This window comes from Puntigrus tetrazona, chromosome 10 (genome assembly GCF_018831695.1).
Source record: "Puntigrus tetrazona isolate hp1 chromosome 10, ASM1883169v1, whole genome shotgun sequence".
Taxonomy (NCBI): Eukaryota; Metazoa; Chordata; class Actinopteri; order Cypriniformes; family Cyprinidae; genus Puntigrus; species Puntigrus tetrazona.
Genome location: NC_056708.1, coordinates 10752852 through 10770811, shown reverse-complemented (window position 1 = coordinate 10770811; position 17960 = coordinate 10752852). Strand labels below are relative to the sequence as shown.

Sequence of the window (17960 nt, the reverse complement as noted above, 5' to 3'; positions counted from 1 at the left end):
CTTCGCCACCCTGCACTTCTCCCAAGTGTTTCTTTAGGACTGTGTATGTGTGTGTTCTGCCACTGCGTGTAGGGACCACAGGCCTGGGAGGAAAAACAGAAGAGGCCCCTAATACTAATAAACGAGTGCGACTTTCTCTTTGCCTCTCTCGCGCTCCAGAGCTTGCCCTCTGGGATAGCAGAGAAAGGCTGAATAATTGGAAAATATCCCTGCCTCCTATTCCGGTGAGATCCCTCTATTCCTCTCTCTCCGCATTCCTCTCTCTCCATCTTCTGCCTGCACAATGAGATACTGTTCTCATTTTGCCTCTTTAAAAGGAACAATTAGCCTGCTTGGGGTACGTGTGTGTGCGCGTGCTTTCAAGATGGGGGCTGAGAGAATATGGCGTATTTACATATCTCTCTGTAAATTGTGTATTCAGATGGCTGAATGTCGCAGTGCCTGGGAAGAGGAATAGTTTTCGGAGGCTCATCTGTGTCTCTTTCAGCTCGCCTGCGCGCGCCTGGCCCCCCGACACATGCTTTGAGCTAATGGCCCTTCTGTTATTGGACATCCAGTGCAGCGTGTACAACAGGAAGCAGGGTGATGCGAACTTCCTGCCACGCCGTAAAACGGCAAAAGAAAAACATAGCACTTGTAGCTCTCTTCCACGATCCATCCTCTCCTCTTCTCTCCTCCCCCCTCTCCACTTCACCCTGCGAGGAAAACTCTTAAACATGCATTTGAAGTAAAAGCTTTTTTGTAATCTCGACAAGAGGGTTCAGGAGGTAATGGAGCAGTGTTGATTCGCTGAATGACAGGCTCACAGTAGGGTCACTCGGTGTTTCGCGTTCACCCCTTGACACTATTTTGGGGAGGCTGTTTTACCCGTTTAACTTTTCGTCTTTTACTTAGCGAAACAAAGGCAGGCTTTTATAGATCACCCGTCAACACAAATTTGTAGACAAGAAGGCTCGTTGGAGGTCTGCGCGGATTTAATGCAGCCAGATACGAACTAAACATTGTCGTCAAAGATGTAGGACTAGACTTTTTTAACTCTGTCGAGTTGATTGGTAGCTGCTATCGCAGGAAGTTGGTATTGTACTTTCATTCTTTCTTCATCTATCAGTTGTTCTGTGAATATTAGCATCAGGCTAGTAAATCTGTTGTGCTATCAATTTATCATTGAATTTAATCAATACATCTATCCATCAATCTATCTAAACATCGATCTGTGAAACTGTTCATTTCTTCATCTTTTCAGTATCTATCAACCTCCCCATCCGTTCTCTTCATTCTCATACATCCATCCGTCATGCTGTCATTCATTCTGTTCTATCTATTCTGTTCTTCTGTCTATTATCTATCCATGAGTTTTTTCTATATCCACTAACATGTCTGACCATCGTTCATCCGTCATATTTCTGCTCTTTCTCCATCCATCCATCCATCCATCCATCCATCCATCCATTCCTCTCTTTATCTAACATCTATCCATCTTTTCTGTTATCTATCATATAGCTTGTCCTATCTATCTATCTATCTATCTATCTATCTATCTATCTATCTATCTATCTATCTATCTATCTGCTCTCCATCCATCCATCCATCTTTCCATAATTCTATTTATTCTGTTCAGCTCTTTATCTAATATCTATCCATCTTTTCTACTATCATATAGCTTGTCTGTCCATCTGTATATCGGTCTTTCTGTTCTGTCAGTTCTATTTGTCTTTTACAGTGGTGTCAAATTCAGTTTCCTGGAAGGCCAGAGCCTGCAGAGTTTAGATGAAACCCTAATTAAGCACACTTGATCCAGCTAATAAAGTCCTTTAGGCTTATTTGAAAGCTGCATGGTATGTGTGTTGTAGCAGGGTAAACTTTGCGTGGCTGTGGCTCTCCAGGAAATGAGTTTGACAGCCCTGGTCTATTATCTGTCGATCCATCTTTTCCATATATATTTCAGCTTGCTCATTTGTCCATTCGTCTATCGGTCTGTCCATTTCTGTTCTTTCTCCATCCATCCATCCAACTTTTGAACAAGGCTGTTGTCAAACAAACAAGCATTCAAAGTCTGACCCAGAATGCTGTAGCAAATGCACAGCAAAGTCCTGGCAAGCACCCAGGTTTGATGAGTTTTGCATAAACAAGCACTACTCTCATTTTCTTTAGAAATTCTAGTTAAATTTATGTAAACTGCACTGAAAATAATTTGTCATGGCGTTTTGCTGATTTTTGCAACATATGGCAACAAATCATGTTCGCGTATGTAATAAATAGCTATTTCTTTCATTCACACTTGTTTTTGTATCTCTGTGTACATGTATGCTGGTATTCCACAGAGTATACGACAAATCGGTGATGGATTGTGTTTATCCACACGAATAGCATGCAGACGAAAAAATTACAAAATCTGATATGTTTACATGAGGCAAGCTATCTTACAGTTCTGTTTTATTTACTTAAATTTTTGATTTCATATAAACACGATTGGTGTTTTTAGAGATTTTACACCTTTGTGCCACATGTCACTTTAGAGAACACACTTTAGCATGGTGTGATCCGCATAAATAGCAATTTGTTGTTGGCACTCTGAAAACTGTTTCTGAAAATTGTATAAATAAATATTGCTTTGTTGATATGAACGCTGCAATGATAGTTTTTATCCCCACACGTCTTTACGTACAGCGCATATATACATGTATTTGTCACGGTGGAGAGAATGACAGCGAATGACAGGGGAGTTATCAAAACCTCATCCCCTGAGTCAGAGACACAGATGGCTGTTAAAGTTGGTAATAATATGCTGGCAGAGGTCCATGTGTTACAGTGTGACTGTCAGCGCAGGCAGGGATCGGAACAAGAGGAATGAGTGGCATTTAAACCATAATGACAGATTTTAAAGGGGTAGTTTGAGATTGAAATGACATGAGGGTGAGTAAATGATGACTGAATTTTCGTTTTTTAGGTTTTACATGAGATGGGTGTTTGAAAAAGCTTTTGAATGGTGCCTTTGTGTGTGTGTGGTAAACCTTTAATTGTCTGCGGTGTGATGTTTTCCTCTGGGCTGTAGAGACTTCATCTGCGCTGTCAATGTGTTTGATAGGTGTCTGGAAGATTCTGAGCCGAGGGACCGCAGCGGAATCACTGATTCTTGAGGATTTTCATTTAACTGCAGCTGCTCGAGTAGTTTTTTCTCTCGGGAGGATGGCCGTTTGTTCGGTTTACGCTCTCTTATGGTTGTGGTTTTATTTCATTTGAACAGGCTTTATCCACCAGAACTCCTTCAAGGAATAGTTCATCCAAAAATAAACAAATTTGCAGAAAACGGAGCATATTCTTAGGCCTGGCTAGGTGTAGATGCTTTTTTTTTTACTTCGCTGAAACAAACTGGGATAAATTTAGCGTTACATTACTTGCTCACCAATAGATCCTCTGCGGTGAATGGGTGCCGTCAGAATGAGAATCCAAAAAGCTGAGATAACGTCACGATAATCTGCAAGTAATCCATACAACGTAACGTAACCTCTTGTGACGCAATGATCTGTGCATATTTTGCTTCTGATTCAGACAAGGTGATTTCAGAGAGCAGTATTAAGATTTTAACGGATCGACTGGAGTCATTCGTTACTGGCACCCATTCATTACATTGGTGAGCAAGTGATGTACACTAATACAGAAATCTGTTCCATTGAAGAAACGTACTCATTTACATCTTTGATGATCTGAGGTGATACATTACCGGTCTGTGAAAGTGTGCAGTTCTTCTTTTAGTTCTGTTAAATAGTTGACATTTGTTTGTTAGCAAACAGCTGGCTCTGGATGTTTTATCAAGTGTAAATTGTACATCAGAAGTAAATGCTTTCTATTATGTGCTGCACTCAACTTTCTGTGACATAAATAAGAGGAAATGTTAACATCACCAAAGCATTATTGTTACTATGAGTTTGAACACCGGTAATTATTTTGTCCATAGGGACTGGGGAATAAAATAACTTCTTTTTCGCATACGCTTGTTATGCTCTGCAGTATTTAAGGCTATAAATAAACAAGCTTTCCGAAGGCTACTATACACCACTATATATAAACATGTGTTGACATAGTGTTGTATACTGTATACGTGATCTTCAGAGTGGAAAATAAGCCTATCCTTTTGCAACACGATAATGTCTCAGAAAGAGAAGAAAATCTTAGCGGATGACATCGTTCTCAACGTGCAGAACATTTAGTAAAATCACTTTTATACAACAATATACTATTTTTGAAAATAGGGATGCCAGTCTACATCTATCATGCTGACGGAATCCAAATATTAAGCCATTAGAAAAAGATTCATGTCTGAATATTTCATTTCATCATCAGCTTTTTTTTCATTAGCCTATTTAGAGTGTTTTACTGAGTAATTAAAAGCTCACAAACGGATGACAAAATCAGTCCCGCCCATCTGGTGTCAAGGAGACAGCTGTTACATCCCTTCTCTCCCGGGGAGCAGATAGAAGAGCTCGCTCTGTTATTTCAGACAACATCGATAAAAACACTATGGATACACAGCATGCAAATCGTTACAGTGACTCTCGATCGGGTGCCAGAAAGAATGAAAAATCTTTATAGCTAATGAAAGTGCAAATGAGGCATTTGGTTAATGATGGGGTGAGGACAATATTGGCCTGATTGCGTGAAAATGAATTAAGTAATGCGTGTTATGCTCGGAGACAACTGTTGCTTTAAAAATCAATTTTTATAGAGATGCGGAATGCTGCGATTTTCAGAAGGAGCATTCTTTTTCCTCTCTTCTCGTAACACGTTTACGTGATGCAGTCCCATTATTATGCTTGCGTATTGGTCTATTAATCACAGGCAGAGGAGCGTAGTCATAGATCTATATGCTATATAAATATACCCGGTATTATAGCGCCCCACTCTTTAGAACACACTGTATTAGCTGAATAAATTCCCAGGACTGCAGGACCTCCAGTAGAAAATCCATATCTTGATGCTTGACAGTTTACATGGTGGAAAGTGTTGCAGAGTCATACTTGCTTGAAGCATTGCATTGTGCTCTTTTTAATGAGGCGTGAATGTGGCGTGAATAAATTGTTGTGTGTTTTCTATCAGGATGCGTAAAAAGGGGGTGAGTGTGAGATGGATTAAACACATCAAGTGGGTGATATCACTCACGCTAAGCCGAACAGCTCCTTGTAGACACAGAATTTTATTCGGTGTTTGTAAACAGGGTTTCTGCGGGTCTTAAAAAGTCTTAATTTGATCTTACACTGCCGAAGGCCTCAGGTCTTAAATTCATAGCATTAAATGTTGCAAAAAAATCATTATCTTTCTCGCTATTTTTCTTTCACATTTCTCCAGTACAAACAAAAAACAAATATTGAGATGCCAAATCAAGAAATTAAGCCTTGTTGTCTGAGAAATTAAATAAAATTGAGAGGGGGGGGGTCTGAAATTTTTTTTCCAAACCCACAGGCAATTTGATTAATTTCAGAGAAAACGAGACACTTTCTATCATGTCATTTTGCTTCTAAACAGAATTTCGTATCGTATTGCAAAAACTCTTTTGCTGCTATTGAGGTTAGGGACAGGTTTTGCTGTATGGGTTTAAGGGTGAGTTAAGGGATGGTTTAACAGTGTAATTATGAATGTAATTACAGAAATTAACTATAGATGTAATTATATATAGGTATTCTTAAAAATATAGATGCAATGTAAAAACGTGTATGTACAAAATAAGTGCATTGAATTAAATTATTATTTAAACGTAAGTACATGCTAGTTAAGGCCACCTAATATAAAGCGAGACTGGAAGTTTTCTCACCCTTAGAAATGTTGCTAATGCACACATTGTGCTCTACCTACACATTTACTTTTAGAGAGCATTTTGATGTTCCCTTCGCTTTATCCTATAAAATTTCATTTTTTACCTTCACAAGACCGGCAGAACCCAGACTAAATCACATATCAAAACTGCTGTCTCCATCTGCCACCAGTCATCAGCTGTGCCTCTCTTGACCGCACAAACATTTTGAATAAGTAAAGTTAGGCTCTGGTTTCGGTGCGGTTTGATGACAGGGGTGCTTAAGGTGAACCTAGGGTTGGCCTTAAGGGAAAACCTCTTCGTGTTACATAACAGGAGCAATACAAATAGTACAAAAGAATGAGAAACAACATCCAACTCATTCAAAACGTGTAAGTGTTTGAAGACTTAATTGATTGTACATTTAGCCTAATAGCATTTACTAATTGCCTAATAGCTGCGCGTTAGAGAAAGTCATGCACAGCCTGGAGGCATTGCAAATGTTAAAAGGGAACAAGTGTTTGATTATGCGGTGACTTGTTATATGTATTTCATACTATGATAAAATACCTTGATATGCACTGCGCCAGATGGATGGTTGAAAAAAAGCTGGATGTTTTGGTCGAAAACCCATGCAATGCCAAATGAAGATTTAATAGCCTGTGCAATTACTAAGTCTGATTAGCAGCCAGCGAGTTTAGACGCTATAAATTCAGGATTATTTTCACTGATTCATTGGTGCTGATGAGGCTTGAGTCAACACAATGTGTTTGGACAGATGGAAGAACCTGAAGGGACAATAGGCCTTGTAAACTACAAATAGCTGCAAGATTTCTTAATATGTCAAATTATTTTCTTGTCTGCATGGTAAAAAAAAAATTAAATGATTTGGCTAGGCAGCGAATCAGTGTACACTGTGTTTTGAAGTTTTGTTATGTTAGTGTATATAGGAGCAAATGTTATTTTTGTATGCAATAAAAAAGAATGTTGCCTCCTGCGAGTTTTGTACAAATTCAAATGCAATTTAATGCATTAGTCAAGTAATCCGAAAAAAAAAACAATTTGAAATGGTTTTCATGAACATAAAACAGTGTAATGGGAACGGACAGTATACTAAAGATAATTTAAAGTCGGACAAAACATAAAGGTTTCAAAAAACAGTTTTTACAGTGATACAACCAGCAGAAGAACCAATTTGGTTCAGTAGAAAGTTCAAGAACCATGTTAAAAAACCAAAATAACCTTTTATAAAGAACCTTTTATGCATTTGAAAGTTTCCATGGATGTTCAAGGTTCCCTATACAACCATTGATGCCAATACAGTATAAATGCCTTTATTTTTTTTTAAGAATGAAGGCTACTGTATTAATGCTATTTAGGCTATCATCAAATGTGTTGTAGCCTAGTATCTTATTTTCTGGTAACGTTTAGTTAAACTTTACTTTATAAAATACTTTATAATTACTTAATTTTGAAAGAACACAGTTTAAGGTTTAATCCTTGCTTTGGTGACATTACCCGGATCGAAGCCAAGATGGCTTTTAAACAAATGTTTTAAACGAACAGAAAAAAAGCTTCTTCAAAAAATGATACTCTTGTAGTAAATAAATCAATATAGCAATGTTATGACCGTGTTTTAATGTATGAAAACAGAAAGCACTCAAATTGCCTGCGTACCAACCTCAGGTAAACAGCTGAAAAGTAGCTTTCCTAGTCGAACTTTTGTCGCCTCTTAAACGTTTGAAACACTATTGAACGTTCTTTATAGAATTAATACCCAATAAAAAAAATCTTAAAACATAGTTCTGTGGCGTTTAAGCCTCTAAATAGATGCGGTCAAACCCTAATTCGTACCCTCACTGAAGGCATCAATCAAGTAATCCGTACCATACAGAATACAATGATTTTCGTTATTTTGGTAATCAGCGCAAATTGCAGTGTAACGGAAACGGATGATATGTTGAACTTCATTTCGAGTGTATATAATGAGATATAGTAATTAAAAGGAATATGTCATGCATTTAAACCGAGCTTTCTCTATAGAGAGAGCAGCACTATATGCTCTGAGGAAGCGGATCGCCTGTAAAGCGGCACTGCGGCAGTACTGTATCAATGCGCCCGGTCCCCGCTCGCTCCGGGATCCTGAAGCACGGACTCGCGGAGAGGAGCAGCGTCGCTTCCTTGCAGGATTTATTTGTTTGTGGAAAAATTTCTCTTTTGTTTTCCGTTCTAGAGCAGCGCGCTTTCCGAATGCCGACGACTCGCTCGAACGGCCCTCCTCCACTCGCCAGGCTTTGCATGTGTTGCTTTTGTCCTGCAGGAGAGAAGGCAGGCTTTGTGTTTTGGTGGATCTAGAGCTGAAGGAGGCAGTGCCAGGCGCTGCTGCTGCTGCTGCTGCTGCTGTGGGCTGGACCGGCCACGGTGCGTGAGATTTACTGACGGGGAGAAAGAGAGAGAGAGACAAAAAGACTCATAGAAGACAGCGAGAGTGAAGGGAGGGCTGGCAGGGAGTGTAAATACATTAAAACCATTTATATATTTGGGGTGTGTGTGTGTGTGTGTGTGTGTGTGTGTGTGTGCGCGCGCTTTTGTGACAGGAGTGCCAGCACAGGGCATCATCAGGTTAAAGGGATATCTGGTTGGGAATAGCTTTGTAATAATAGCCCACCTGGACTATCGGTCATTGCTGTTGGTAAAATGCTTCTGGAATGCATAATTTAATTTTTTTTCGAAAAAGTCTGATTGATGTACTGATATTTGTCAGTGGTGGATTTTGAAGGTTGGTTGCTAGTGAAGTTGAAGTTGATGGTCGTCTATGATGTCATGCTGTAGATGCTGTAGATGCTCATGTCATCTTGTGAAGTTTTACGTTGATGCTTGATTTTATGATGTCTGCGTATCTTGTGAATTTAATTGGATAGGACGCTTGCATTTATGGCTAGTTTTGATGTAATTACATGTTTGTGTCATCGGATGATTAAGTTGAGGCTTGATTGTGATGTCATGATGTAGTTTCTGATTTGGTAAAGTTGATTGGTTGTGACGTAATTGTTGCTGCTGTAAATGTTCACGTTATCGTGTAAAGTTTACATTTTTGGCATTATGTAGGCTGATGATGTTTATGCTAATGCTTATGTCAGTGATTTAGTGAAGGTGATCTGTTCATATGATTTATTAATAGCTTATTATGATGTCATAGTGTAGCTACTAAAGGTGTTGGTGTGGTTTGGTGAATTAGAAGATTGATGATCATGATGTCATAATGCAGCTGTTGTAGATGTTCACATATTTTTGTCATGTATTTAAATATTAGACACGGACCGGAGATGATTCTAATACAAACTTCAGCACACAACCAACGGCAGAATTGTTAAATATTTTGAGCAATGTCTTGTTTTATTTTGAGATGAACGAAAAGTAATGTAATGTTGCTATGTAAACTGTAATTGCTATTCGTTTTGAGTGTGGCAGATTTAGCAAGGTTTTCAGAGTTTTTATCTACAGTTTGGTGACATTGAAAAATAAACAGAGGAACCCTGAGTAGAGATTATCAGTAGAGTGCAGAATAATTGTGGCTGTTGGTGTTTTAAGTACACAGATGTAACTGTACACAGAAGATGACTGGAAGTCAGCCATAAATGTTCTGTCTGTGTAATCAGCTGAACTAAAATTTAGCTGTGAGAAAATGACATCTTTTTTTTCTTGATCCACAGCTCTGTTAAGAAAAATGAATAATTTCCCCCCCTCCTGTCTCCGGTTATAGCAGTCTCAGAATAATGACAGTGTGCAGGAGGAGAAATATAAGCTCTTGAATATATAATACTGGAGATCTAGACCCGGCTCTGTAAATGGCTCATTATATGATGTATTTAATCTGCAAGAACACATTCTGAATAATTTCCAGCAATAGATTTTGTTTTCTCTCAAACGCAACTAAGATCTGGGAAGAAGGGAAGTGACTGTAGCCATTGTGGAATTAGATCAAAAGGAAGGCATCTTAAGATCATCTCTTGCAGAGAGTCCAAATGTGTTGTGAAAATTGCTTTATTCATATGCCTGCATGATATATTCCTATGTATAGCTAAGGGTGGGGATTCTGGGAAGGCTCTCTGAAAGAACATTTCAAACGTCTGCTCTCTATCTCTTTGACTTGTAGGATGGGAAGGTGTCAGACTGCACTTAAACAGAGTGTTGGGTCCGTGAGGACAGCCATGTGGAGACCTGTTACAGCTCCGTTGGAAGACACTTCAAGTGATCTGCCAGTTTGTTTCCCTTAAACGTGGGCTGAATTTGGAAGTTTGGATACTTTCCAGTTTGGCAACCCTTAACAGGATTCGATTTTGGATTTCTGTGCTTGTGGATATATGCGTTTATCCTTCTGGAATCTCATGTGCTTATCGCACTCCGAGCAAAGCCGCATAGCATCAGCCGGTTTTGGAATTTGGATAATTGCACACCCCACGTTGGAGTACAGTTATTGAGCTTCCCATTACAGGTGTTTGTTTGGAAATCGTCCGGCATCCACCCCTGAGCGCGGGCCGAGAGCCTCCTGACAGGAAGTGTTCGGTTGAGTGTGTCATCTGGTGAAATGGATGGCCCGCGGTGCAGCGGGATCCGGAAAAAGCGGAAGTCTCGATCGGTGCGGGACCGGGAGCGTGTGTCTAATGGGATCAGGAATAACCACGTCCGGGGCACCGTGCTTCGATTCTCCTCTGATTCGGAGAGGGAAGACAGCACCAACCCCTCCTCTTCCTCACGTCCCAGACCACCGAGGAGGAAGAGGAAGGAGTCTACCTCTGCTGAGGAGGACATTATTGACGGATTCTCAATCTCGGGATTTATGACGCTGGAAGCTCTTGAGGTAAGAGGCCAGGATAGCCTTGTACTGCGGCCTTTGCGTGAATGTGTTTTTAACTGCTGTTTTTTGGAAGTGCTTGTTTGGTTTGGCTGTGAAAAGCTCAGTGGCGGCATAATGACTGGTTTATTATTGTCTCTAGACTGCTTCTTTCTGGACTCTAATTGCCTGGGTCTGTTTGCACAGTATTGGATTTTATGTTGTTCCTTTGTGAGTGTGCTTGTGATTCAAGTAGATGTGGCTTTATAGGTTGTTGTTTTTCTGCCAAAGATTTAAAGTGTGTCCGAATTTGCCTGCTTATGCACTATTCTGTGTCATTTTGCAGCATAAATGGCGTGAGAAGTGTGTTCAGACTGAAAATTCCAACATGGAGTGCACTTCAAATACCCAGATCATGCACTTGTTTAATTGAAAAAAAAAACCCAACAGCACCCAAAAAACCAAGTGTGGAATGTTGGACACTTCATGCAGTCATATGTTGCAGCTTTCTTTATGTAGAAGAATAAAACGGGCTTGGACTCCGATGTTGGATGATGAAATAATTTTACAAAAAATTAATACACCAGACAGTTGAGTGTGTTCTTTAGGAGACAGCTGTTTGTGATGTGATGTGGTGCTGCTTTAAGATGCTGTTTTGAGAAGGTTAACGACTTGAAGATACTAATATAAATGTTTAGAATTCACCATATATAGAAAAGATGTCATAACATAGCTGCTAAAGATGTTCATGTCATCCGGTGAAGCTGAAGATGGATGATCGTGATGTCATAATGTATTACAACTATTGTAGATCTTCATGTCACAGATTTCAGTTATTATATTTAACAGTTAGATGATTCTGCTTAAAAAGCTTAATTAGTTAAAAAAAACAGCTTAAATGCACAACTGGAGCAACGCCTTGTCTCATTTTGAGATGAAAAATGAAAAATAATACCTACAGAATAATTTTAGCTGATCTAGGTTTGAAGCTTAACTGTACTTCTATAGTAATCACTTTTGCATTATTCTCATTTTGACTACAGAGTAAGTTCATATTACCGACTTGGTATGTAATTAAATGTAGAAAGTCCTACATGGCTGGAAGTGAAATTTCAAACTTCAGATGTTTGAAATAAAGGTCGGATGTATCAGCCAAGTTAGCTACAAAAAAGGCATCTAGAACTCTAACTCATTTTGACAGCCTCCTTACTGAAACTAAACAAGCTGCTTTGGTCTGTTGCATATAATCTAGGCAGACTGATCAAACATACTATGTGGACGTTTATTATTGTTCTGTTTATTAGTAAAACTGCTGTATGAATTTATAAGCCTGTTTACAGACTCCAAGTGGAGCTTGAAAATATAGTCATTATGTGCTACATGCACAGAAATTATAAAGTGAAATCATTTTTAACAACGGTATAAGTTCGCGGCAGGCGCTGTATTTCTTTATTATTAAACATTTTAATTAATAATATTTTGTCAATAAAAACTACGCTAAATATATAAATGTAAGATTGGGCATGCAGGTAAATTCGCTTTAGGGTGCTTTTTTTTGCCTGTCATTCACCGTTACTTCAATATTGTGTTTCTGACTTTGATGTGTCATTTTGGAGGTGCTTCCCAGGAGCACTTGAAGGCAGCGTTGGCCTTCGCCATTGTTTCATTTGTCAGTCTTGACAGGACATCTGTAGAATGTCATCCTGACTTTCAGCGTCGCTCTTGCTGTTAAAAGCCCAACAGTGTGACACGACAAAGCTTTGCACGCTTTACCCTCACATCCCCTACAGATGCTGTTGCATTGTGTTGGATGTTCACTACAGTAATCTGTGAAAGGAGCCCGTCAGCAGCTTACGCTGTCACGCTAGCGCTCTGAACCGCAGGAGCGGTTCTCCAGGGGTGACATCCCCATTCACCGCTCTTCACTGTTCTGGGATCTGTGACTCATAGCCTTCCCCTCCACGCTCTCTCGTCTTGCTCCATTTAGAACCTCACGGAGCAGGAGACCCTAGACTAGATCCTGCATGCCAACGATCGGCTCCGTCCTCAGTCATGCAGATGAGATGATCACAGAACTTAACGAACCAGTGCAGCTAGTCGGATCAAACACATATCGGTCTATTCTAATGTCTTTAATTCTAAAGTCTTTTAAGAAATTGCAGTTGCTGTAATAATTAAAATATATTATTAAGGTTTAATGCAGGTTTCGTTTTGCTTTTTATTGTTTCGTGTTTTAGTTGTTGTTGTTTAATATTAAATATAGAAAAGGTTTGGAAACTATGAGGAAGATGGTAAAACTAGAAGTAGGGATGGCAAAAACACTGCATCAATACAAACCACTATGCCACAGCTCCAGCTTTATTGCATTATTATTTTTTTTTTACCACATTCATTTACATACATTTTACACACATCGTTTGCTTTTGTGATTTTGGCCCATAAACGTAGCAGCATTTGTTTGTCCGTACAGATCAACTTTTACAATGCATCAGAGCCGTCTTAGTCTTTATCCAGTACACCTTTTCTCTCTTTATCCAATTTCATTTAAACGGTCCCTCTCTCTCTCTTCCACTGCCACACCATTTCTATTTCTTGTCCTTCTTTTACAACAATCCCTTGATGGTTTCAATTTGAGAAGGAATTTGTCCTCAATTTGCCAGGAGGTGCTTGAAGAATTCGTACAGGTATTCCCAAATGACACATTGAAATCAAACTCGTTCCACTCCAGTGGACAGACTCGCTCGTATAGAAGTGAGCCATCAGCAGCGGGTGTTTATTAATGCTGCTTAGTGCTGGAACGACAGGCCTGAGAGGCAGTGTGTTACACCACTTTGAGAAATTACTAAATCATCAGGCCCGGGCCGCCTCGACAAACCTCCTCCCCCTTGGTCCCTGAGCACAAAGTTGCCACGTAATCGTTTCAACCTCCTCCCCCTTGCCCGCCCCTGCATCCCCAATTCAATATTACTTAATGCCTGCACCGCTGGTGCCCTTAAACCACTTTATGTGATCATTGTGTTGTAAAGCTCTGAGCTCATTTGATTGAGAACAGCAGTCACTCTGTGCACGTTCCCCACTCCATTGATCCACTCATAAGAAAATGGTTAAGTCAATGTAAATAATACTAATGTGCTAGCACGTGCCTGGCGCAAAACAAAGCGTTTGTTCATAACAATGGCTTTTCTCTTTCGGCTGACATTCAAAATGGCTTTTCAGATCTTAATGCGAACAAATCAAGTGTTCCTTTTTGTGTTTGACGCCATTATGTTCTCATCTTTAGATAAGTTGATGAGTCTAAGTGGCACGTTAATGATTTTTAGACTGCGCTTTTATCATTTATAAATATTTACACAGCCTGCAATAACTCAAACGCAGCTTCGGAAAAAAAAAGCAATGTCAGTTTTGACGTTGGATTAGCATTTCAGAAAGAGTCAGGAAAAAGACAGAGCAGGGACCCATCATGTCAGGCAGTAGATGGTTGAAAGAGGAAATTAGGTCATGGCCGGAGGAGGGGTTGGCACGGGGCCCAGAGGGGCACATCTTTCGTCTGTAATCGCCTAATGCCACAGCAAGACAAAAAGCACCCTGACAACTTGTAATTCATTTGATATTTGAATGAACTCAGTGTTTTGCATTCATGAAGGTTTACAAATGGCCACGTGTGTTTGGTTGCGTGAGTGTGAATCATCTTCATAACGTAAATTGTTTTGGATGAAAGTCATTAATGGGATATTCAGGGTTCTGTACCAGCTTCTGTGGTATAATGTTAACTACTAATTTAAACTTGTCTTTTGTTTTGCAGTGTTTTCTTTAAAAAGATTCCAGCGTGTGAGAATTACAATAGAAGCAAATGTGGTTCATTATTTTGTTGGACTTAATAGCAAACAATGCAAAATATATATATATATATATATATATATATATATATATATATATATATATATATATTTTTTTTTTTTTTTTTTTTTGTCACTGATTCAGTGGTTTTAGGGCTTTAATGATAATTTTTTCCTTATCAATGTTATCCATATCACGATAAATGTTTTAAAGGCAAATTTAATTGTGTGTCTCATCAATTGAGGCTGTTACCCTATTACTAGTTACAAAAAATCATAACACTTTTTAAAAAATAATATTTTGCTAACATTTCCATTAAAGATTTTCCAGTGCTTTAAAATAAGCTGTCTGACAATTTTGCATTTACTGCTCAATTTCCAGCCAAAGACATTTAAAGAAAAAGGTTGACTCAGGTTGAACCTGGAATATTTGATTAAGTGGAAGTGTATAAATAGTTGGCTAATTTTGAATCAAACTACAAATAGTTATAATAGTCTTTATATTGTCTTAAAAACTGCAAATTGAGCTAGGAAAGCAGAAAGCCTCCATTTCTTCTGTGTTTATATCCAATAAATTACACATTGATATTCAGAATCAGTTTCTTTCTCAATACAATGTCATTTTTATCTGACATGTCTGCTATGTCTTTATGTCCTTTGTGAGCTGTGTGTCAATCAGAATGTTTCAGGACCTAAGAAGTGCAGCAAAATTTGGTCTATTGTGACAGTAATCTGTGGTGCAATGCTCAGAGCAGAAATGAGTTCTTGATAGCGTGTGTTCAGACAGGCTATCTTTTGACGTTGTTGTCACCATCTTGTGTGAGTTTAAGTTCTTCCTGAGCAGTGGTCTCTCTTTTTTTTCCAGCAGACACTATTTTTACAGAAACCCTCTTGTCCTTCCCGCTTTCTCTGAGCAAGGAATGGAAATAGATACTTACTTTGTCTTTTTCAACACAATATTTTTTCAAATGTATCCACAATATGTAGAAAAATATATATAATATACTGTAGCAACAATTGAGCAGCACAAGGCCAGCACTGAAGCTTTTATATCATCATTACTATCACTCCAAAAAATATTTAGGCTGCATTTCAGAAATATTGTAATTCATTTGAACAATAATCGATGAGTGACAGTGCATTTTGATTATTTGAAACCAGAAAACAGAAGTTTTAAGCATCTCTTAATTTTCTCATGCTTTTTTCTTGTTTCTGATTTAAGATTTTTTTATATATTTGGAAAACGATGAAGTAAAAAGCTTTTTTGCATGTAGGAGTGAATTTTTTTAGGCAACAAATGTTTCCATGGCTACGCTGTCATGTTTGTCAAACACGCAGCCACAATAACGCTGTATGACAGATCATGAATGGCACGTAAATTCATAAACGTTGTTACTACTTTTACTTCTTCGTGAAATACAATATATTTAACATATCAATAATGTTATTAGATGGAATACGGAGACTAATGAAATAGCAGTGTAGTCATGTCCATTTCCATTTATTGATGATTCAGCTCCATGTTTGCACCACTATCAGTATAATGTCATGATAGTCATTCCTTGGGCAATAACTTCACCTGTAAGATCTTCAGCTAAGCTGTTTGAAAAAAGATTCAGTCTTCGTCTATAAAATGAACTGTAAGGCTCAATATCATGTGCGATACATATATATTTATATATCAGTATATGGCAGTGACGCTGTCTGCGAGAAATATTTTTTATTAATATAATGTCTTAAATCCTTCATTTTCGACATAATGCAAATTTATGATGTGATGTCTCATGTCAATACATGAGACTCTATGGGTATCATGTGGTTTCATTCATGGCATATGGCACGAGTTCTGACAGTTTGTGCACGCCAAAGTCGGATTGCAAAAAACCAAAATACTGAATGATTTCTTGTCAACTAAGTCTGTGACCTGCGATAGTCGTATTTTTGTTCACTGTCGCTTTTTCCTTAAACTGTGTCACTTTTGTATAACTAACACTGCGTGTGGCATCCATAGCTGCAATTGCGCTGCATTATCGTGTTGTGAATGGTTACACGACCAAATCATAACAAATTGTGTGTCTCGTGGCTGTTCTATTGAAAGTGTGCTTTAAAATAATATTGAATTGCCCCACATTTCCATTTTAAGTGCTTTACTGTAAGCTGGATTTTTCCTTTAAAGAAAAAAGGTTGACTCAGGTTGAACCTGGAATATTTGATTAAGTGGAAGTGTATAAATAGTAAGGGAAATCAAACTACAAATAGTTATAATAGTCTTACTTACAGTTGTCTCTGCAAATTAAGCTAGGAAAGCAGAAAGTGTGTTTATATCCAATAAATTACACACTTCAGCTTTAAACACTTCTTTCTGACAGTGTGCATGTAAATTGTCTGCTATTTATGAGGAAATGCGCGAAGTGTTTATTTGGTCTATTGTGATGTAATCGTGTCAAATGCGCTATGACAGAAATGTGTTCTTGGCAGAATTGTGAGACAGGCTATAGATTTTCTGAGCTGTAGATGTCTCTTTGCTGTTTAGCAGACAAATCGAAAGATGGAGAGGGAGAGACAGATAGAGAAAGGGTGAGGAATTGATTCCACTCATCACCGAAAAGAATATTGTTGCACTGAATCTATTGACATTGCACGTGTGCCTAGTTAAAAACATGCATACAAAATCAGTTAATGATTATGTTGGAATAAAGAAAGAACACTCGTCTTGTGAAATGAATATAAACATAAATATGATACCGAATACGGCAGGTATTTTTTTTTAAGGCACGCTCTGAATATGTTCATGCATGACAAATTTTTTAAGCCATCAATTAATTTCCCCCCTAACAGTGCTTATATCTACTCATGGCAGTGACAGCTGATATTCATTTAGACCTCATTTGAAACTGTCACATTATGATGTGTGATATGCATTAATACAGCGCTGTAGGAGCCATGACTGACACATCAAATATACCGTCCTGTCACTCCAAGGCACGCTAAATGCAGCCGGTGAATCTTACTGTTGTTACGCTTTTACATTCCTTCCTACTTAAATCGTGTCCCTTTTGGATCATGCTTTGGATCATAAATGTGCAGCAATGCTTTTGCTGTTGTTGGGTTATTAATGCATGATATGGGATTGCAACTGAAGCTACTGGGCAAAAGGAGTGGATCATTTATTTAAGATACAAAACACGCCAAAAGCAATTCAACTTCAGCTAAATGTGGAGTTGAGTTGTTTATAGTGTGCTGATGATGGCAAAGTATACCATTTCACATGTTAGTATCTATTCCTACCTAATTTTGCAATGCAGAAGCTGTTTTCTGTGAGTGTTCAAAACATTTGTGCAAATAACTATAATAACGAAGTGCAGCTTAACGGCAAAACTACTTGCACACCAAACCAGTGTGTTCATGATTCTGAATTTAAATAATATGGTAAATATCAGTTTGCAATTTCAAGCAGTTTAATAGACTGTTTACCAGATCCTTTCAAGTTACAAATGGCTGAAAC

General features: G+C 38.5%; 1 protein-coding gene across 7 annotated transcripts in view; it reads left to right on the top strand.

The window, feature by feature from the left end:
• The first annotated feature begins 7914 nt into the window (after nucleotides 1-7914).
• The window catches only part of auts2a (activator of transcription and developmental regulator AUTS2 a), a 281245-nt gene continuing 271199 nt past the window's right edge, over nucleotides 7915-17960 (top strand). For 5 of the 7 annotated variants that reach the window (XM_043250826.1, XM_043250828.1, XM_043250830.1 and 2 more), the window contains exons 1-2: nucleotides 7916-8206; nucleotides 9942-10646. In XM_043250826.1, coding sequence (XP_043106761.1) covers nucleotides 10374-10646 — 273 coding nt within the window. In that variant the 5' untranslated portion in view covers nucleotides 7916-8206; nucleotides 9942-10373. Of the gene's footprint in view, nucleotides 8207-9941; nucleotides 10647-17960 lie in introns of all 7 variants that reach the window. The other 2 variants (XM_043250831.1, XM_043250825.1) reach the window with 2 other exon arrangements.